Source organism: Homarus americanus, unplaced genomic scaffold, assembly GCF_018991925.1.
Source record: "Homarus americanus isolate GMGI-L3 unplaced genomic scaffold, GMGI_Hamer_2.0 scaffold19117, whole genome shotgun sequence".
NCBI lineage: Eukaryota > Metazoa > Arthropoda > Malacostraca > Decapoda > Nephropidae > Homarus > Homarus americanus.
The window spans coordinates 6,637,099-6,660,211 of NW_024754704.1; the positions used below are offsets into that span (position 1 = coordinate 6,637,099).

General features: G+C 36.1%; 1 protein-coding gene across 6 annotated transcripts in view; it reads left to right on the forward strand.

Annotated features, from left to right (window-relative positions):
* The window catches only part of LOC121855925 (DNA-directed DNA/RNA polymerase mu-like), a 171,495-nt gene that overhangs the window by 17,554 nt on the left and 130,828 nt on the right, over nucleotides 1-23,113 (forward strand). For 5 of the 6 annotated variants that reach the window (XM_042351129.1, XM_042351127.1, XM_042351130.1 and 2 more), the window contains exon 2: nucleotides 16,037-16,156. The exons of the other annotated variant lie outside the window; for it this stretch is intronic. In XM_042351129.1, coding sequence (XP_042207063.1) covers nucleotides 16,037-16,156 — 120 coding nt within the window. The remainder of the gene's footprint in view (nucleotides 1-16,036; nucleotides 16,157-23,113) is intronic. 6 annotated transcript variants of the gene reach the window in all.

Below are 23,113 nucleotides of genomic sequence, written 5' to 3' on the forward strand. Positions count from 1 at the left end.
TATATATATATATATATATATATATATATATATATATATATATATATATATATATATATATATATATATATATATATATATATATATATATATATATATATATATATATATATATATATATATATATATATATATATATATATATATATATATATATATATATATATATATATATATATATATATATATATATATATATATATATATATATATATATATATATCGATAAAATCACACGGGAAAAGGGAAACAACGGAGCACCTTAGCTTTCGTCTTTATTCAAGACATCTTCCAGTTGCTCTGAAAGGTGTGTGAACAAAACAGCAAATTCCAAAAGTTTTTATTGTGGATCACATGAAATATATATATATATATATATATATATATATATATATATATATATATATATATATATATATATATATATATATATATATATATATATATATATATATATATATGTATATATATATATATATATATATATATATATATATATATATATATATATATATATATATATATATATATTTCATGGATCCACCTAACTCTTACGCTGTCTTAAATAATCAAGACCCACAAGCCTAATAACCCAGCAAGACCCATCATTAGCTCAGTTGGGTCAATCTCTTATAAATTATCTAAATGGTTAGTTTCTTTACTAAATCCCTTAGTTGGCAACATTTCTAACTCTAATATTAAGAATAATATGGATCTGGTTGATAAACTCAATAACTTACAAATTAATTATGATTTTAAACTGGTCAGCTTTGATGTAACGTCACTCTTTACAAAGGTCCCAGTTGATGATTTACTAGAGTTCCTCATAGATTCCCTGGATAACATTTCACTGCCCGTCTCGAAAGACGACTTCATCGAACTCATCAAACTATGTATTAAGGATTGCAAATTCGAATTCAATGGGAATATTATGCTCAAAAATTTGGTATGGCAATGGGTAATCCACTCTCACCTGTATTAAGCAACCTATATATGGAATTCTTTGAAAAGAAACTATTAAGTAATATTTTACCACCCTCAGCAGTCTGGTTTAGATATGTTGATGATGTATTATGTCTCTGGCCATGTAATGAGGACCTAAAAGCTTTCCTGCCACAACTTAACAACTTAGCCCCCTCGATCAAATTCACTGTGGAATTAGAGCAAGACTGTAAATTGCCATTCCTAGACTGTCTGATCCACAGAATAGGTAACACTTTTAAGTTCAGTATTTATAGAAAACCAACTAATGTGTGTTCATACATTCATTATTATTCTGCCCACCATAATAAAGTCAAACAGTCAGTATTTTCAACAATGTTTTTACGTGCCTTGAGAATTTGCAGTCCGGAATTCATCGATGAGGAATACAAATATATATATAATATTGGCTCAAACCTTAAATACCCTAGATCTTTCATAGACAAAAGCTTAAACATTACTAAGAAAACTTTTTATAGAACTGACCCCAAGCCCACCCATGACCATAAGAATATCTCAATATTACCATTTCACAAAAATTTCTCACACATTCCTGCACAGCTAAAAACCTGGAACGTCAATGTGGCATTTAAAAACTCATGCACTGTCAAACAAATGTTAATCAAGAACTCACCCAACAACACAATTGGTTGCATTTATAAAGTTCCTTGCAAGGAATGTAATATGTTTTACTTAGGCCAGACAGGTAAAGATCTTGCAACTAGAATTAAACAACACAAATACAGTGTTAGGACAGGCCAGGAATCCAATGCTCTGTTTGTTCATTTGAGGGATAACAAGCATTGCATTGACTGGGATAATGCCTCCTCAATATTACCATGTAATTCAATTGATAGTAGGAACATCATAGAATCTAGTCTTATTAAACATACCGAAGCATTCAACATGAATTTGAGTAACAGCATGTACAAGCTGGACAATTTTGTAATTAAGAAGATTTGTGATCAGGTGAGAAGGCCGGGTCACTTGACCATCTGACCTGACCACCAACCGTTGTGTGCTATTTAAAGATTAGTAGGGTCATTACCTAATACCTGACCATTGTGGACCTGGTCTCACCCTCCTCTGTATATATACACCTTGATTTGTATTACTCTCTCTAGTCTGTACTCACCCTGAAGATGTGAATTACACAGCGGCAGGAACTTCGTGTTTCTTCTTCTGGTTATCAGCATGTACCTAGATCACGCACCTACAGTGATTTACTTGCATATATATATATATATATATATATATATATATATATATATATATATATATATATATATATATATATATATATATATATATATATATATATATATATATATATATATATATATATATATATATATATATATATATATATATTAGGTTGCGTTGGGCCTCCCCACAACCCATCCCAAATGTTTGTTTAACCCTGTGAAGAATATTTTTTTTTTATTAACTGAACATATTTGTTTTGGCTCATAAAAATTCATATAAGTGCCGGTCAGAATATAATTTACATTGCTGGAATTCTTATAATTTAATAGTCATTTTTGAATATAGACATAGATTTTGCATTAGACACTTACATTTTAGATAAAATGTTTACTCTGAGTAAATATGTTCTCTTGTGCAAAATATATGACATTTTATATTCCAAATATTCCTGGTCTTACAAGGAATCCTTAATGTAAGTATATTATCTAACAATCTGATTATTTAATACAAAATGTTAAAATTTGGTTTTCACCCCAACCTTTCTCTTGAAGGAGGATTGGTGGGGGGTGGGGGGAGGTTGGGAACTGACCCAGCCGATTGGAAGAGGCAAGGTGGGGTACTTTGATTGACAGATAATTAATGAAGTGAAGAATATTTATTTTTATTAACTGAACATATTTGTTTTTAGCTCATAAATTCGCCTAGAATTACCCAGCCAGAATATAATTTATTTACTGGAATTCTTACAATTTGGTGATCATTTGAATATAAACATCATATATTTTGCATTAGACATACAAATTTTAGATAAAATGTTTACTCTGAGAGTAAATATATTTATCTTTTATTACTAAAATATATGACATTTATATTCAAAATATATTCCTGGTCTTACAAGGAATCAGCAATGTCAATTGTATTATACTAACTTTAGTTTGAGATTATTTGAATGGACATTAACTTGGCGACTGTATTTTTACTACAACATAGTTATGTGTGGATCAAAAATTGGGTTTGGGGAGTGGGCGGTTTCTATTGGAATTAATCATATGTTCTGTTGTTCACTTCGGTTTTCATAACAGTACTCTCTGGGTTTATTGACGCGTTAAATGAGGTACAACTGTGTATATATATATATATATATATATATATATATATATATATATATATATATATATATATATATATATATATATATATATATATATATATATATATATATATATATATATATATATATATATATATATATATATATATATATATACATACATACATATAGGCAAGTAAATCACTTTAGGTGCACGTGATCCAAGTATATGGTGATAACCACAAGGAAAAAGAAAACACGAAGTTCCCAAGCGCTTTCATGTAATTCACATCTTCAGGGGTGAGTACAGACTAAGGAGAAGTACAAAACAGGGTAATCCACTCTCACCTGTATTAAGCAACCTATAAATGGAATTCTTTGAAAAGAAACTACTGTATTAAATAATATTTTACCACCTTCAGCAGTCTGGTTTATATATGTAGATGATGTATTATGTCTCTGGCCAAGTAATGAGGACCTAAAAGCTTTCCTGCCACAGCTTAATAACTTAGCCCCCTCGATCAAATTCACTGTGGAATTAGAGCATGACTGTAAATTGCCTTTCCTAGACTGTCTGATCCACAGAATAGGTAACACTTTTAAGTTCAGTATTTATAGAAAACCTACTAATGTGTGTTCATACATTCATTATTATTCTGCCCACCATAATAGAGTCAAACAGTCAGTATTTTCAACAATGTTCTTACGTGCTTTGAGAATTTGCAGCCCGGAATTCATTGATGAGGAATTTAAATATATCTATAATATTGGCTCAAACCTTAAATACCCTGGATCTTTCATCGACAAATGCCTGAACATTACTAAGAAATCTTTTTATAGAACTGATCCCAAGCCCACCCATGACCATAAGAATCTCTTAGTATTACCATTTCACAAAAATTTCTCTCAAATTCCTTTACAACTAAAAACCTGGAATGTCAATGTGGCATTTATAAACTCATGCACTGTTAAACAAATGTTAATCAAGAACTCCCCCAACAATACAGGTGGCTGCATTTATAAAGTTCCTTGCAAGGAATGTAATATGTTTTACTTAGGCAGACAGGTAAAGATCTTGTAACTAGACTTAAACAACATAAATATAGTGTTAGGGCAGGCCAGGAATCCAATGCTCTGTTTGTTCATTTGAGGGATAATAAGCATTGCATTGACTGGGATAATGCCTCCTCAATATTACCTTGTAATTCAATTGGCAGTAGGAACATTGTAGAATTTAGTCTCATTAAGCATACCGAATCCATCAACATGAATTTGAGTAATGGTATGTACAAATTGGATAATTTCGTAATTAAGAAGATTTGTAACCAGGTGAGAAGGTTGGGTTACCTTACCCTCTGACCTGACTACCTACCGCTGCAGTGCTTTTGTGAAGATTAGTAAGGTCATTACCTATACCTGACCACTGTGGACTTGATCTCACCCTCCTCTGTATACATATACCCTGTTTTGTACTTCTTCTTAGTCTGTACTCACCCCTGAAGATGTGAAATACACGAAAGCGCTTGGGAACTTCGTGTTTTCTTTTTCCTTGTTGTTATCAGCATATATGCAGTCATGCGCCGGTTAACATCCTAGATACGTTCTTGGAAACGTGATGTTAACCGAAATGGACGTTGTCCGATCATCACATACACTTTTTATTTATACTTGTACTTACGTGTATGTGGAATATTATATACGTACATATACACTTTTACTCTTAAATCACTACTGTAATGTGATACAGGGGATTAATTTTTATCTCTTGTGCAAAATACATGATGTTTATATTAAAATTATTCACTGTTTTACAAGGATTCCAGCAACGCTAGGCAGTTGGGGGGAGAGGGAAGGCAGGAGGGAGGGAGGGAGCAAGCGAGGGGGCTTGGGAGGAGGGGAGGTAGTATGTTTGACAGTTGGCACCGGCCCAAGGTCTAACGCGTGTACCTGTATATTTATCAGTTCTTAAATGACTTAGCTTCTCTCTTATAAAATGCCAGTGACATGACCTGGGTGAATATAATTAACATTGTTGGGATTCTTGTAAGATACTGATTAATTTGAATATAAACATGCTATAATTTGCACTAGACATAAAAATTTTAGTACCATAATCAAATTAGTACAGTGACCCCTCGTTTAACGAACACCTCGGTTAACGTAATTTCGATTAACGAACTGCCTTCCATAAGGATCTCCAATTCGGTTAACGAAAAAAAATTCGGTTAACGAAGTTCTTACGAACCGACCTCAACATGTTTTCGCTTGCACTGACCGGGCAACCAGCTTTAGTATCAGTCCGCCAATACATTAATCGGTTCTAGGACTTAAATTTCTTACTATTTTAGTAAATATCAAGAAGTTTATACTATTCAATAATTTAAAAAGTTTAATATTCAATTTTTTAGCCATTTTAACAATTATTGAACATAATTGAAGGTAAAGTGACTAGTTTAATGCTCGGCATCCAGCCTCTTAACACAGCAAACAGGAGTTAGTCTCTCTCTGTTTTAACTGGAGGTAACATCTTGCTTGAGACTCTCTTCAACTAAACGCTTTTTTTCTGTGTTTCCAAGCAAATTATTGGTCATTTTGAAATATATTTTACATATTGACAATATATAATGCAGTGCAGTGTTGATTTAAAGAAAATAATCTTGAATTACACCAAGAGAGCTAAAATTTTATGGGTGAAATGGCGCCATGGGGTGACTTCTTCCACCCCAATGCCTTCTCTTCTTCCTTCTCCTCCACCCCCATTCTAAATCCCATCATCATCATCCAGGAGCCTTCTACATACACACCTCAAAGTAAGTGAACTTTTCTACCATTTTTGTTGAATTTAGGAAATTTTCGGTGAGCTTGAACCAATTACCCAAAAACCCATTGAAACAATGGTTTCGGTTAACGAACTTTTCGGTTAACGAAAGACCTTCTGAAACGGATTGAGTTCATTAACGGAGGGGTCACTGTACATGTGCACTCCAGCTTTGCACTAAGGTCATTTATTTCTTTTACGTTTCTTTAAGTATGGTGTGTGCATGCAAATGGATGAAAATAAATGAAGAAATTGATGTAATTCTACCCAAAACTGCAGTTGAAAAAAATGTATATTATAAATGTACTACAGTACTGTACACTAATGTACAAAAATTTTTATCTCGAGCAAAATATATGACGTTTATATTCAAATTATTGGCTGTCTTGCAAGGATTCCAGCAATGCAAATTATAATCTCCTAACTTTAGTTTGAGATATTATATAAGATAAAAACTGTAAGCCTAAATAAACCCCCCCCCGGCTGATTAGATTAGGGAGGGAGGGGAAGCGAGGGGTAGGGGGGTGTGGGGGGGTTGAGGTGATAAGTTTGAGCCGAAGGTCTCTGTGTGTTTATTTAACAGTCCTACTAAGCTTCTCTCATTTTAATATGCCAGTGATATGACCTAGGAGAATATAATTAACATATCTGGAATTCTTGTATGATACTGATTTATTTGAACATAAACATCTTGTACTTTGCACTTGACATAACAATTTTAGTACCGTAATAAAATTAGTACATGTGCACTCCAGCTTTGCACTAAGGTCATTCATTTCTTTTACGTTTCTCTTAGTATGGTGTATCCATGTAAATGGATGAATATAAATGAAGAAATTTATGTAAATATACCAAAAAATACAGTTGAAAAACTTTTTATAAAATGTACTACAGTATTGTACATTAATGTACTACAATTTTTATATCTTGAGCAAAATATATGACGCTTATATTCAAATTAATCTCTTCTCTTGCAAGGATTTCAGCAATGCAAATTATATTATCCTAACTTTAGTCTGAGATATTATATAAAATAAACATAAAGAAATCACCAGGGTGGGAAGAGGGGGTGCGAGGTGAGGTGACAGAATGTCTGGTGTTTGTTTGTTTATTTATTTGAGATAAGATTTGACAGTTGGCGCTGAAGGCCTGCCTGCGTGTTTATTTTTCATTACTTAAGAGTGACTAAGCTCTTCTCATAATTTGCCACCCAAACGACCTGGGTGAATATAACTTACATTGGAGGGATATTTGTAAGATAGTAATTTATTTGAATACAGTCATGCGCCGGTTAACGTCCGACTGAACAATGTCCGATCGCATATACGTCCGTGGCCCCCCCCCCCCCAAAAAAAACGTGACTCCTGCTGGACCACCACTCCACGACCCCCTGACGGAGACATGATGATCCTCCCCATACTGGTCAGATATTATGTGTTAAAGGAATATGCTTCCTACCTTAGGCTTTTTTTAAACATTTGCCTCCAGGTGTAATGTTAACCTACATCTATTGAGGATAAAATCTTTCACCTACAAATTGACAATAACACATTTGCTGTAATCAGACATATCTAGTTGCCTCAACAATTGCAATCCCGGTGCAATTGGGGTTGCAATTTCAAATTCTGTGGCATTACTAAGAATAACAAAGTCTCTTATGCACGCTAAGATTAAGAGAGAAAACGGAGGACTCAGACGTCCTGATGTGAAAGAAAACGGACTTGTATGATGGGGGACCAAATAAAAAAAGCATAGCTACATGTTTTGTGGACTACAGTATTAAGCGTACCCTTTTCATCACTTTGTAATAAACCTAGCCATGCCTATGTGTGTTTATGATATTTACCATAGCATTATATATATATTTAGTGGGTATAAATGGTCGTAAAATGGGAAAATTGCGATTGGGTCTTGGGTGCCTGGAACCAATTAGAATAAATCCCATAGGCACGATAACCAAGGGATGACTGTACTGTACTGTATATACTTGTGACACTGGCTAGTTGCTTCTGGTGTTATGGTACAGGGGTACCAAGTGACAGCACTGGGATCCCGCTTCTTCTATAAAGGAATAAACAATTAAAAGTTAAATTGAAAAAAAAAAAAAATTCAGATAAATTACTATCTTACAAGAATCCCTCCAATGTAAGTTATATTCACCCACGTCGTTTGGGTGGAAAATTATGAGAAGAGCTTAGTCACTCTTAAGTAATGATAAATAAACACGCAGGTAGGCCTTCAGCGCCAACTGTCAAACCTTATCTCAAATAAATAAACAAACAAATGCCAGGCATTCAGTCACCTCACCCCCCCCCCCCTCTTCCCACCACCCTTGTGTTCAAGATAAAAGATTGGTGATTTCTTTATGTTTATTTTATATAATATCTCAGACTAAAGTTAGGATAATATAATTTGCATTGCTGAAATCCTTGCAAGACAGAGATTAATTTGAATATAAGCGTAATATATTTTGCGGAAGATATAAAAATAATATAGTGCATTAGTGTACAATACTGTAATACATTTTATAAAAAGTTTTTCAACTGTATTTTTGGGTAGATTTACATAAATTTCTTCATTTTTTTTCTTCCATTTACATGCACACACCATACTAAAAGAAACGTAAAATAAATAAATGACCTTATTTTAAAGCTGGAGTGCACATGTATTAATTTGATGTAATAAAATTGTTATGTCTAGTGCGAATTACAACATGTATATATTCAAATAAATCAGAATCTTACAAGGATCCCAGCTATGTTAATTATATTCTCATAGGTCATATCAATGGCATTTTAAAATGAGAGAAGCTTAGTAGGACTGTTAGATAAACACACAGAGACCTTCGCCTCAAACTTATCACCTCAACCCCCCACCAACCCCTCGCTGGGTGTCGGAGCCGTCAGTCCCTCCCTCCCTCCCAGCCAGGCTTTTAGGCTTACAGTTTTTTTCTTATATTATATCTCAGACTAAAGTTAGGAGGTTATAATTTGCATTGCTGGAATCCTTGCAAGACAGCGAATAATTTGAATATAAATGTCATATATTTTGCTCAAGAGATAAAAATTGTTGTACATTAGTGTACAGTACTGTAGTACATTTTATAAAAAAGTTTTTCAACTGTATTTTTGGGTAGAGTTACATAGATTTCTTCATTTATTTTCATCCATTTACATGCACACACCATACTAAAAGAAACGTAATATAAATAAATGACCTTAATACAAAGCTGGAGTCCACATGTACTAATTTGATTATGGTACTAAAATTGTTTTGTCTAGTGCAAATTATAGCATGTTTATATTCAAATTAAATTAATCAGTATTTTACAAGAATCCGAGCTTTGTTAATTATACTTACCCAGGTCATTTCACTGGCTTTTTATAAGAGAGAAGCTTAGTCACCTAAGAACTGATAAATATACATGCGTTAGACCTGGGCCTGTGCCAACTGTCAAACGTACTACGTCCCCTCCCCCCACGCCCCCTCGCTCGCTCCCACCCTCTGTCTCCCCCATCTGCTCAGCGTTGCTTGAATCCTTGTAAAACAGTGAATAATTTTAATATAAACATCATGTATTTTGCACAAGAGATAAAAATTAATCACCTGTATCATATTACAGTAGTGATTTAAGAGTAAAAGTGTATATGTACGTACTGTATATAGTATTCCACATACACGTAAGTATAAATAAAAAGTTTATGTGATGATTGGACAACATCCATTTCGGTTAACGTCACGTTTCCAAGAATGTATCTAGGACGTTAACCGGCGCATGACTGTACCTGTATAAACAAGCTATATTTGCAATAGACATAACAATTTTAGTACCTTAATCATTTAGTACATGTACAATACAGGTTTGCACTTAGGTCCATTGTTACTGTACAATATTGACTAAATTCACTTGATAACGTACGCCTATCAGCACAATCTATAAGATTACTCGATGCATACGTGACTGTGCCCGCTCTAGGGCCATTTAGGTTTGCTAGGTCCCATTATTTGAATGTTTTTTTTTTTCAATTTAAATTTTAATTGTTTATTCCTTGCTAGAGGAAGCGGGATCCTAGTGCTGTCACTTGGTACCCCTGTACCATAACACCAGAAGCAACTGGCCAGTGTCACAAGTATATACAGTACAGTACAGCCATCCCTTGGTTATAGCGCCTAATTGGGACCTCGGCGATAACAAAAGTACAGAACCTATGGGATTTATTCTAATTGGTTCCAGGCACCCAAGACCCAACCCCAAGTTTCCCATTTTACGACCATTTATACCCACTAAATATATATATAATGTTATGGTAAATATCATATACACACATAGGCATGGCTAGGTTTATTACAAAGTGATGAAAAGGGTGCGCTTCATACTGTAGTTCACAAAACATGTAGCTATGCTTTTTTTATTTGGTCCCCCATCATACGAGTCCGTTTTCTCTCACATCAGGACGCCTGAGTCCTCCATTTTCTCTCTTAATCTTAGAGTGCACCAGAGACTTCACTATACTTAGTAATGCCACAGAATTTGAAATTGCAACACCAATTGCAACTGGGGTTGCAACTGTTGAGGCAACTAGATATGTCTGATTACAGCAAATGTGTTATTGTCAATTTGTAGGTGAAAGATTTTATCCTCAATAGATGTAGGTTAACATTACACCTGGAGGCAAATGTTTAAAAAAAGCCTAAGGTAGGAAGCATATTCCTTTAACACATAATATCTGACCAGTATGGGGAGGATCATCGTGTCTCCGTTAGGGGGTCGTGGAGTGGTGGTCCAGCAGATTTTTTTTTTTGGGGGGTGGGGGGGCACGGACGTATATATATATATGTGTGTGTGTATATATATATGTATAGAAGGGCAATTTAGGGGAATTTTAGTGGTGTTTTTCTGACTTTATGGATTTTTAGCTTTTCTTTGTATATACTTTTCTGTGAGCTGGAACCAATTACCCAATATCCCATTGAAACAATGGTTTCGGTTAACGAAATTTTCAGTTAACAAAAGACCTCCTGGAACGAATTGAGTTCGTTAACCGAGGGACCACTGTACTGTACAGTAGGCTCTCATATTTGGACACCTATTTAGACTGTAAAAACCTCTCAAAATTCAAATCGTCCAAATTTATATACTACTGCCTATGGAGAAATTAATTTGAGTCTGGTACTTTCAATGTTTGGCTAAATTTTGCCTTTTTTACCCTACTTTTTGGGCGAATTGCTACCTGTAATAAAGCATCATCCTAATAAATGAACTAAAATAACACATAAAGTTAAATAAAAACAAAATTAGCACAAAAAAGTTTTTATGTTCTACAGCTTCAGCTAGAGTTGAACCTGATTTCTTGGCAACTTTGTCATCCGAGTAAAAACACACACAACAACATTGGCTGTCCTTATGTTTTCAACTTTACCACCACTGGTGGGTAGAATTTTTGTTTTAAATTCAGAAATATTAATTAAAACATATATGAACAGTAAATAAGTGTTGCTTTCATATTCTTATGTAGTGTAATGACGAATGTTTCACATGTGCGCACTTACGTACACGCAGTCTCACTTTTTTCTTTGCCATTAGTGGTTGGCTACTTCTATTGTTCCATTTATTAACATTAAATAACATTACTTAAAACAACCATATTAATTTTTTTACTTTAATTTTACTACAGCTACAACCATGGTCTTATTTTCTTCAGTTTTATATGTAGAACCAGTCAGTCACTGCTTCTGTAAGCATTAACGAAAACAATGTGGTCTCATCTCCTCGTGTGTTTTAATATTCTACGTATTATTAATGAATTGTATTGTTCATTTTTCACACTGAAACCCGTCGAAATTTGAAATTGTGCAGTGTTTTTTTGTGTCTCTAACACAATCAGAGGAGATGTTTTGAATAAAAGTTTATACCTGTATACTTTTTTACTAACACCCTCGTGCCTCAAAAATACTTTAGCTTTCGTATTTATTCAAGACATATTCAGGTCATAAGACCCCATTACAGTAATCCCCACCCAACAATCGATGACCTGACATTGCATCAGGTGAGTAATGACACCACTAATCCCCCACCCTACCTCCACCGTACATTGCATTAGGTCAGGTCAGTTACATGAGACTCACTAATCCCCCACAGCTCCATGGGAGTGGAAAATGCCAGTCTTTGCTGTAACACACAGCTTCATTCTTGTCCGTATCATTTATATTTCTATTTTTTTAAATAAGTTTATTTAAACTAACTTTTAGATAAGCTATTCAGGATTTTTCTAGTAAAGAAATGGAGTTTCTAGCTTAATTAGAACTGCTTTTATGGACTACTGTAGTAGTTTAGAATCTTGAAAAACTTTCCCTAGCACCCAGAAATATTCTGAGGATGTGGGCAAGTGTCTGTCGGTGCAAGATGCATAGTTTAGACTTTTGGAAATTTTTCCCAGTAACGGGAAAAATTTCCGTGGATAAGGAATTTTTCTGGGTTTAAGAAAGTCGTCTGGATACCCGGAAATCTCTCATTCCCAGGAACTACTCTGCACTAATTGTTCCGGCAAATGGGGATATCACTGAATTATATTCTTAGACACATTACAAATGTGTGGAATGCAGATGGCATGGGTTAAGCACTGTCGCTGGAAACAAAACACAGCTTACTACTGGTAATAAATCTGGTACAGTAGAATGTCGATTTAAAGCGATACAATTTAAGATTATTGATTTAAAGCGACACCCACAATTATGGACAATGTTTTAATTTAAAGCTAATCTTTCCTATTTTGCGCGAGCCAATCTGGCGCATCATATTTTAAAATATGCGCCTAATGTTTCTCTGGGCACGCTACACTGTCCTAAGGGCAAAGCTGTACTCTACATGTACGTACTCAAAATAATGTACTAAATGATAACTAAAATTTTTGTCTAGTGCAAACTATAGCATGTTTATATTCAAATTAATCACTATCTTATAAGAATTCCAGCAATGTTAATTATATCTCCCATATCAGTTCAGTGACATTTTACAAGAGAAAAACTTAGTCACTCTTAAGGACAGATAAATAAATAAATAAGCAATAGACCTTGCAACTGTCAACTTATCACCTCACCTCCCACCCCCCCTCCCCCTCATCTTCCCAGCCAGTAAACAGACCATTTTGCATCCCTTAATTTTAGCTGTGTTGATTTATGAGTGTTTCTTTTAACAGAATACTACAAAAAACAATGTTTTGTTTATTCTAGGAGGTGGGCTGAGGTGCATCTGGGTAAACTCAGTCTTTTTAGTATTTTGTGTTTCTCTCAAATACCAAAATAAATTATTCCATTAATACAACACTTCGATTTAGTGCGAATTTGGTTTAAAGTGACCTCTCTTGGAACGTATCTCACGTTACAGTTGTACCCCACTTAACGCGGTCAATTGAACCCAGAGGGTCCCGCGTTAAGTGAAATCCGCGTTAAGTGAACAACAGAACATATGGGATTAATTCCAATAGAAACCGGCCCGACCCCCAAACTCCACTTTTTGAAGGCACATACCTATGTTGTAGTAAAAATAACATCTTAATTTTATGATGGTACATGCACACAATTAATACTTAAGAGAAATAGAGAAATACAGTCGCCAAGTTAATGTCCATTCAAATAATGGACTCAACCTTGCCTCCCCCCCTCTTCCAACCGCGCGGTCAGTCCCAACCCTCCCCCCCACCCCCCACCAATCCTCCCTTCCAGGGTTTTTAACATTTAGTATTAAATAATACCTCAGATTAAAGTTAGGATAATATAATTGACATTGCTGGATTCCTTGTAAGACCAGGAATATTTTGAATATAAATGTCATATATTTTGCACAAAAGATAACATAGTTAATTTGAGAAAAATTTTTATCTAAAATTTGTATGTCTAATGCAAAAATATGATGTTTATATTCAAAATGATCATCAAATTATAAGAATTCCAGCAATGTAAATTATATTCAGACCGGGTAATTTGTATGAATTTTATGAGCTAAAACAAATATCTTCAGTTAATAAAAAAAAAAAAAATAATTCTTCACAGGGTAACAGATGGTCGGTCGGTCCCTCCCTCCCCCCCACCCCCCACCAACCGTCCCAAGGAGATGTGTGGGATAACCACTAAATTTTAATAAATAATACCTCAAACTAAAGTTAGGATAATATAATTGACATTGCTGGATTCCTTGTAAGACCAGGAATATTTTGAATATAAATGTCATATATTTTGCACAAAAGATAACAGTTAATTTGAGAAAATTTTTTATCTAAAATTTGTATGTCTAATGCAAAAATATGATGTTTATATTCAAAATGATCACCAAATTATAAGAATTCCAGCAATGTAAATTATATTCTGGCCGGGTAATTTGTATGAATTTTATGAGCTAAAACAGGCAGTCAGGCAGGGTGGGGCAAATCTAAAAATAGCATCTCGAGCCGGACACTCACCGCGTATATGTGGAAAAAATCCGTGTTAAGTGAAAGTTCAGCTCTGGCGAGGCACCGCGTATATGATAAAACGCGTTAAGTGAAACCGCGTTAGGCGGGGTAATACTGTATATCGACGTTCTACTGTATGATTACAAAATATTAGGAATTACAAAGAACCAATATAATTCACATCCAGTGCAAAAAATAAACCAATTATTACAAGTAGTAATATCTCCGTTAGCCGGAATTTAAAGTTTCTCGGAAAATCGTTCCCAAAGCCAGAATTTTCCGGAAAATTCCAGCTTTTGGAAAGATTTTCCGAGGGGCACATTTTCCGTAAAATTCTGAGAAAATTTTTCCGGAACTCGGAAAATTCTGGGGATGGGGTAATTTTTTCCCGGCTTTGAGAGCATCATCTTGTTACCCGGAAATCTCTCATCCCAGGAAGTGCTCTGCACCAATTGCTCCGGCTAACGGAGATATCACTGTACAGTACAGTCTTCCCTTGGTTATAGTGCACTTGGTTATCACAATTTTCGTTATCATGCCTCCATCAAAATCTGCACTCCTGCTGTTATAGCGCATTTTTCAGGCCGAGAATTTAGTTATCACGCAGTTGCCTCCAGGTGTATTGTTACCCCCTTGCTTCACCTACATCTGTTGAGGATAAAATCTTTCACCTACAAATTGCTGTAATCAGACATATCTAAGTTGCCTCAACAATTGCAACCCCAGTTGCAATTTCAAATTCTGTGTCATTACTAAGGAATAATGAAGTCTCAGGTGCACTCTAAGATTGAAAGAAAACGGAGAACTCAGGCGTCCTGAAGCGATGAGAAAACGGACTCCTCAGACGGGGGATTCAAATAAAGAAAGCATAGCTACATGTTTTGTGGACTACAGTATTAAGTGTACCCTTTTCATCACTTTGTAATAAACCTAGCTATGCCTATGTGTGTTTATGATATTTACCATAACATTATCTCTATCTTTAGTGGGTCTAAATGGTCGTAAAATGGGAAAATTGGGTTGGGTCTTGGGTGCCTGGAACCAATTAGAATAAATCCCATAGGTTCTGTACTTTTGTTATCGCGATTTTCGTTATCACGCACTCAGTGCGGTCCCAATTAGACGTGATAACCAAGGGATGACTGTACATACATCTTTCATTTATACTTGGTTCAAAGAAAATTGCTCATGCAATGGTGACTGATACAAAATGAATATACTGCACACATCTTGATATTATGTAAATACATGACATATGTAACACTGCACACTTTCCACATAACAGTGTTCTTGCATACTGTACGTATGTGACATGGTCTCTGGGCATATTTCTTAGCCCATATTGAAGTCAGCAAACTTGGGAAGTGGTGAGGAGGTAGTGGCAGGGTGTGTGTGGGTGTAGTGGTGGCAGGGTCAGTAAACAGCCCTGTGCCTAATTGAACTTGACCCAGGTCTCTAATGCTCACACACTACAGCTTAGTCAATACTTTTCAGAGTGACTCACATGATCTCAGAACTTAGAGATATGGGACAACTAAGCCGGCTGTATCCTTCACTCTCATCATATCATCACATCAAAGTTGTCTCCATGCAGTGGCTGTACAGTTGTGTCAGGTAATGTTTTGAAACTGTAGTAATACTTAATACAGCATGGTAGTGTTTATAGCCTATTTTTAAGTTACATGTACACGAGTTATGCGTAACCTGTACATCTGTCCTCTGTAAAACTCGTGTTTTTTTTTTTTTACAACATTCAGAACGAGTGACAAAAGTACAATCTTCTCGAGGACTGTAGCTCACTGTCGGAATTAACAGTGTTCTTGTTTATTTGTTTTTTATGTCCTTGTACTGTGGGATTTTCAGTGTTATTCTCATTTAAATTCATGACAATAAAATTTCTGAGAATGACGTGGATTTTATGAACATATCCACCTCATAGCCAGAAGTACAGGTATCCCATGTTTAACGATGGAGTTGCGTTCCTGAAAACTTAACATTAAGCAATATTATCACTAAATGAGGGATAACCGTAAGGCTCGGAGGGAGAACAATAGATTCAAACGGAAGGGCGGTAAATGCTGAGTACAATACTGTACTCCCTAATAGTAATAATAAGCGAGTTTGTTATAAATTATTTAATGAGACAGAACACAATGAGAAGATTACAGTTATAAGTAAGACTAGAGAGTAGGAATGTAAAGATAGGAAACTTGGTAGCGTGGCCGGGATTTTATTTACTCAGCGTCAATACGCTTATCTTCTTATCTCGTATGTCAATACACATATATTACTTCTTAAAGGGACAACTTGTTAAATACCTCTTCGACACAACTATTTATTAATTCACTTAATGACATGGACACATCAATATCACTATTATATCGGGGTATTAACACATTAGGTCTAACGTTACTCGACACTGACTCTCGGTTACAGCATGAATGAATATACTTCCCACAGTAGGTAATTCACCCTAGGGATAGTTCTGACAAGACTCACGTGTACCCTGACGTAGGCCCAGTGGGTGCTTGGCTGGGCTGCCTCCTATGGGAGGCTTCGGCTTAGCTGGGGTCTGGTCGGGAAGTCCCCCTCCTGATCTGGGGAGAGGATGAGGGTGACTCTGGGAATCTCCAGAGTAATGAGCGTCTCCTCAGAATGTTCGAATGACAACTAGGATCAGAATGAGAATCAAAATCAGAATGATCGTGGACGGGACTGTAGGACCTTTATATGGGGTCGGCCCAGCCGGCTTTTGACATCTAACCAATTATCACTAAACTGGTTAGATCTGGACAGGTGTTTGCCCAGGTGAGGTCATGTCGCAGGACAGTAGTGCTTTGTAATTATTACCGCCCGGGTGGGTCTTGGCCAGGTGTGGTTTCCTTAACACGGTTATATCGTAGGGTTACGCAAGTACTTAGGCCGGGGTCAGGTCTTGACCTGTGGTGTGTCAACCTGTGGCGTTAGGGTACCACGCGGTCTGTACTGTACTTGCTGTTATATGTGATGTAATTCTGGGCTGTAAGCTTTGGTCTGACATACAATCAATACACCTTCCGCCAAGACCAAAGCTTCATCACAGAGGCTGATGTCACATACGTATAGACAGCAACATCACGTGTAGTATCAAAGATAGTCCCTGGGGCGATAACATAGTCTCACATTTGCAAACAACAATCTCATAGGTGTATGTTTTTCTACTGGCGCTAGTTTGATCTGGCAAATCTCACTATACCTCCCGCCAAGGTCAAAGCTTCTATGTCAGGAGAAAAAGGAAACATAGCAAGTCAACATAGAATGAAAAAATCCTTCATGTCTAGCATTGTATCCGAGACAAACTTGCAAATCAAAACAACAACAGGTGTTACATCTCCTTATCAGCCCATGTCAAAATAATAATTCATCTCAGTCAGTAATATGGCTACAACATCGTGTTTCATCGTGCAAAACATTGATCAAATGAACTCATAGGGAAAAGTGAGACTAAAAAAAGACATTCTTTGCAGTAAACATCAACAAAAATCAGAGAAAATACTTCAAAATACACAAAAAATGGTCCTACTTCACATATTAGGGTATTACACATCGACAACATCAACAACATCAGTACATTAGTTGGGTCCGCATGGCTCACGTCTTCCATCCAGCTGGTATCTGAAAAATAGGGAATGCCGGCAGTACAGCTGCTGTTGTGGGTTGGTCGTTCTGATGATCCACCTCTTCATCATCGTCTTTCTTCTTATTTCAGCACAGCACATCTTCTGTCTTCTTTCTTCAATACACGTCTTCTGTCTTGTTTCTTCACATAGCACGTTTTTCTTTCTTCAATGCCACACCTTGTAGGTCGTTTCTCCACACCTTCTGACTTCTTCTCACTTCCTCCTGGTTTCTATACTATTCCAGACGAGTTTTCTGTCCCATCTGCGTTCTTCCTCTATGTTTAGAACCTCATTTTCAACATCTTCTAGATGAATTTTCTGTTCCCATCTTCCTTTTTCTCAGTACATCATCATTTTCAACATATTCCAGACGATTTTCTGTTCATCTGCCGTTGGCCCCCTCCGGCTGGGATGAAGGCCGGTCCTTTGCTTGGGCTGTCGTCTCCTTTTGACCTCTAACCAATTATCACTAAACTGGTTAGATCTGGACAGGTGTTTGCCCAGGTGAGGTCATGTCGCAGGACAGTAGTGCTTTGTAATTATTACCGCCCGGGTGGGTCTTGGCCAGGTGTGGTTTCTTTAACACGGTTATATCGTAGGGTTACGCAAGTACTTAGGCCGGGGTCAGGTCTTGACCTGCGGTGTGTCAACCTGTGGTGTTAGGGTACCACGCGGTCTGTACTGTACTTGCTGTTATATGTGATGTAATTCTGGGCTGTAAGCTTTGGTCTGACAAACAATCAATACAATTTTGAAGTTAAACAATTGATTTATTATCACCAAACTTCTAGATAAATGATGTGGTTCAGATGTAAACGATCTAGTGAGGGATAGATAAACCTAATTCAAACAAATTTCAAATTGGATACGTCAGAAATTAACAAAAAATGATCTGATAAGCAATAAAAATTGATATATAGCATATCAGAATATACAACAGTACTGTATTTATTTTATGTAAAAAAAATAGCTCCTTTCACACTCAAACCATCCCCTGGGCTATGTGACACAACTCAGCTTGGCAGTCGCCCAGCCGACTCCGAGACGAATGTGTGTGCATGCCATTAGGTTACATCAGGGGACAGAGCGCAGCTGGGCTAGCAAATCGGTGATGCAGTTACAGCCCATTGCTTCCACACATGCATTGACTTCCCATACGTACAAACCCATGCTCTTAATTTTTATTATTTTATAGTTGTATGTTATATTTCTCAGGTGTCCCCCACATTACGGAAACTCAGGTTTCGGATATACGTACACTAGAAAATGGATTTACTTTCTCCCTGTGTGGTTCATTCTCTTTTTTTAGAGCATGCCTAACAGCTCTAAGTCGGATGCAGGGGTGGGTTTTGGGGTAGTCTTTCCTGAATTGTCGGGGAGGTAGTCTCTCCACTATGCCATCTATTTTTACTGCAAAGCTTTCGGGTATTTTACTTGCCCTCAAGATTATTTTTACACAACCTCATAATGATTTTTAAAATTTTTTGCGATTCTCGTAGTGGTCACCAGGCCTTAGCTAGTGTCTCATTGCCACATCCCTTAGGTATAAAGATTTTACAGTGGCCATTTCTCATCCAATGTCGGAGCCGGAAAGTCAGTTTTTGCTGGGTTCTGGCCCATGTGGAGGCGAAGGGGAATGAATGTACTGATGCTGTAGCAAAAGCAGCTGCTTCTCACCCTGTGGCACATAATTCCTCTCTACCTGCCCTGATATGAAGCCAGTAATAGAAGCTACCATCCACTTGAGTTGGCAATGCAGATGGGAGGCTGTTGGACCAAACAAGCTCCGCAAACTCCACTCTGCATTTGGTGCCTGGTAATATCAGGGACTGTCACTCCGCTGGGAAACTGCTTTGGCCCGTTTCCTCATTGGCCACACATGGCCGACTCATGGATTTTTAATTGAGAGGGTGCCCCCTCCCCATTGTGATGACTGCCTGGTCCTAATGACTGTTGGACACCTGGTGGAATGCCCCAATCTCAGAGATCTTCATCATAAGCATCTCTCCAGGTGCCGAGAGGAGACGGGTCTTACTGTCTCTCTTTGGTGCTTAAGGGGGGGGGGGGGTTGTAGCATGGGAGGGGACGTCCTTTCCAGGCTTGGATCACTTAGTAATTGTAATTGAAACCTTGTTGTAATTAATTTCACAATTCTGAGAAATTTAAATGTATTTGTAATTGAACTTAGAGAATAAAAAGTAATTGTAATTACAATTGTAATTTGCTGTTCAAGTTTAATCCAATTACAATTATGCCTTGAAACTTAGACATTATGAAATTTGAAGGATTAATTAAATAGTCACTTCCAATAATCGTACGCCCAGCGGCCCAGCGTGGAGCCCACTATGACGCTCGGCGCTCAGTGTTGACGGTGCCACATCTAGGATTGAGTGGTGTACGTACTGGGACTACTGGCAAAGGTTGAGCTTATTGGAAACAAAGTAAGTTTTGGTCTGCATCTTACTTGTTTTTATTATTTGCCTTAGTTGTGTAACCCATTCAGAAGTGATGTAGCAAGTTAGTGTTTTGCTGTGGCTAACACCACAAAATTTTATTTAGCTTACGGAATTCTAGTACAGCTCCTCCCCGACTTACGACCTGCCTCAGTCGTACCAAAATTTTGTCAAGTTACGCATTTTCGAGTCCCAACGTCAGTACACAGACAAAATTTTCGTTTGTAATTCACTTTAAAATGGCTGGCAATCTTAAAAGTGAGAGTTTTGTGGTGCTGAGAAGAAAAAGAGACACTCATTTCAGATTTTCTATGTATTATTTAAGCATTTTTGACTTACTACCATTTTGACTTACGACCATTTTGACTTACGACCATTTTGACTTACGACCATTTTGACTTACGACCTGGATTTGGTTCCCTAACCCCGTCATAAGCTGGGGAGGAGCTGTACAATGTATCTACACCCCTGAAAAGATAAATGCTTACGTAAAAATTATACTAAATCTTGTAATGTTGTGAATCCTGTTTTAGATAAGCCATGAATTTGTGTTTCCCTAACATTTGTCAATTCGTAATAACTCTTTATAATGAGTTAAAGGGAAATTATTATAATTGTAATTGTCATTTGAGAGTACAGTACAGTCAACCCTCACTTTACGCGGTCCCACATTCCGCGTTTCCACGTTTACGCGGTGCCCTGCCAGAACCCAGGATGCTCACATTCCGCGGTGGGTGTACCCCTTTACACGGGTGAAGTATAATTTTTTTAATTTAGCTCATAAAATTCATACAAATTATCCGGCCAGAATATAATTTACTTTGCTGGAATTCTTACAATTTGATGATCATTTTGAATATAAACATCATAGATTTTGCATTAGACATACTGTACAAATTTTAGATATAATGTTTACTCTTGAGTAAATATGTTATCTTTTGTGCAAAATATATGATATTTATATTCAAAATATTCCTGGTCTTACAAGGAATCCAGCAATATCAATTATATTATCCTAACTTTAGTCTGATTTATTATTTATTACTAAAAAGGTAAACAGTCTGGTATTCCCACACATTTATCTAGTAGGGACGTTGGTGGGGGGAGGGAGGGAGGGACCGGCGACCGACCATCTGTTACCGTGTGAAGAATATTTTTTTTTTATTAACTGAAGATTTTTATTTTAGCTCATAAAATTCATACAAATTACCCGGCCAGAATATAATTTACATTGCTGGAATTCTTACAATTTGATGATCATTTTGAATATAAACATCATATATTTTGCATTAGACATAAAATTTTTAGATAAAATGTTTAATCTGAGTAAGTATGTTATCTTTTGTGCAAAATATATGACGTTTATATTCAAAATATTCCTGGTCTTACAAGGAATCCAGCAATGTCAATTATATTATCCTAACTTTAATCTGAGGTATTATTTAATACAAAATGTTAAAATCTAAATTTTTCACCCAACATCTCTTGAAGGGAGGATTGGTGGGGGGTGGGGGGGAGGGTTGGGACTGACCGCGCGGTTGGCAGAGGGGGGGAGGCAAGGTGGGGTACTTTGATTGACAGATAGTGTCGTGAAGAATATTTTTTTTCTTTATTAACTGAAGATATTTGTTTTAGCTCATAAAATTCATACAAATTACCCGGCCAGAATATAATTTACATTGCTGGAATTCTTGCAATTTGATGATCATTTTGAATATAAACATCATAGATTTTGCATTAGACATACAAATTTTAGATAAAATGTTTAATCTGAGTAAATATGTTATCTTTTGTGAAAAATATATGACATTTATATTCAAAATATTCCTGGTCTTACAAGGAATCCAGCAATGTCAATTATATTATCCTAACTTTAGTTTGAGGTATTATTTATTATTATACCTGGTTTTCCCCCCAAAATTTCTCAGAGAGGGAAGAGCCAGCAGTGTAGTGTGAGAAGAGGGGGAGGGAGTCGTGTCCATTATTTGAATGGACATTAACTTGGCGACTGTATTTCTCTATTTCTCTTAAGTATTAATTGTGTGCATGTACCATCATAAAATTAAGATGTTATTTTTACTACAACATAGTTATGTGTCGTCAAAAAGTGGAGTTTGGGGATCGGCCTGGACTCCATTTCAATTAATCCCATATGTTATGTTATTCACTTTACGCGTTTCTCGCTTTCCGCGGTACCCTCCGGGTTACATTAACCGCGTAAAGTGAGGGTTAACTGTATTGTGAAACAAGTAATTGTATTTGTATTTGTAATTTAAACTTTAGTTGAGTAATAGTAATTGAAATTGTAATATATACCTAAACTAGTGTAATTAATCCAAGCCTGATCCTTTCCTTAGTGGAGGAAGCTGACCTTCTACACAAGCTTTGAGTTTTGTCTATTAATGTTTAAATGGTTCTTACTAAAGTTCTTTGTTATTTATTACTTTGTTTTTTAACTT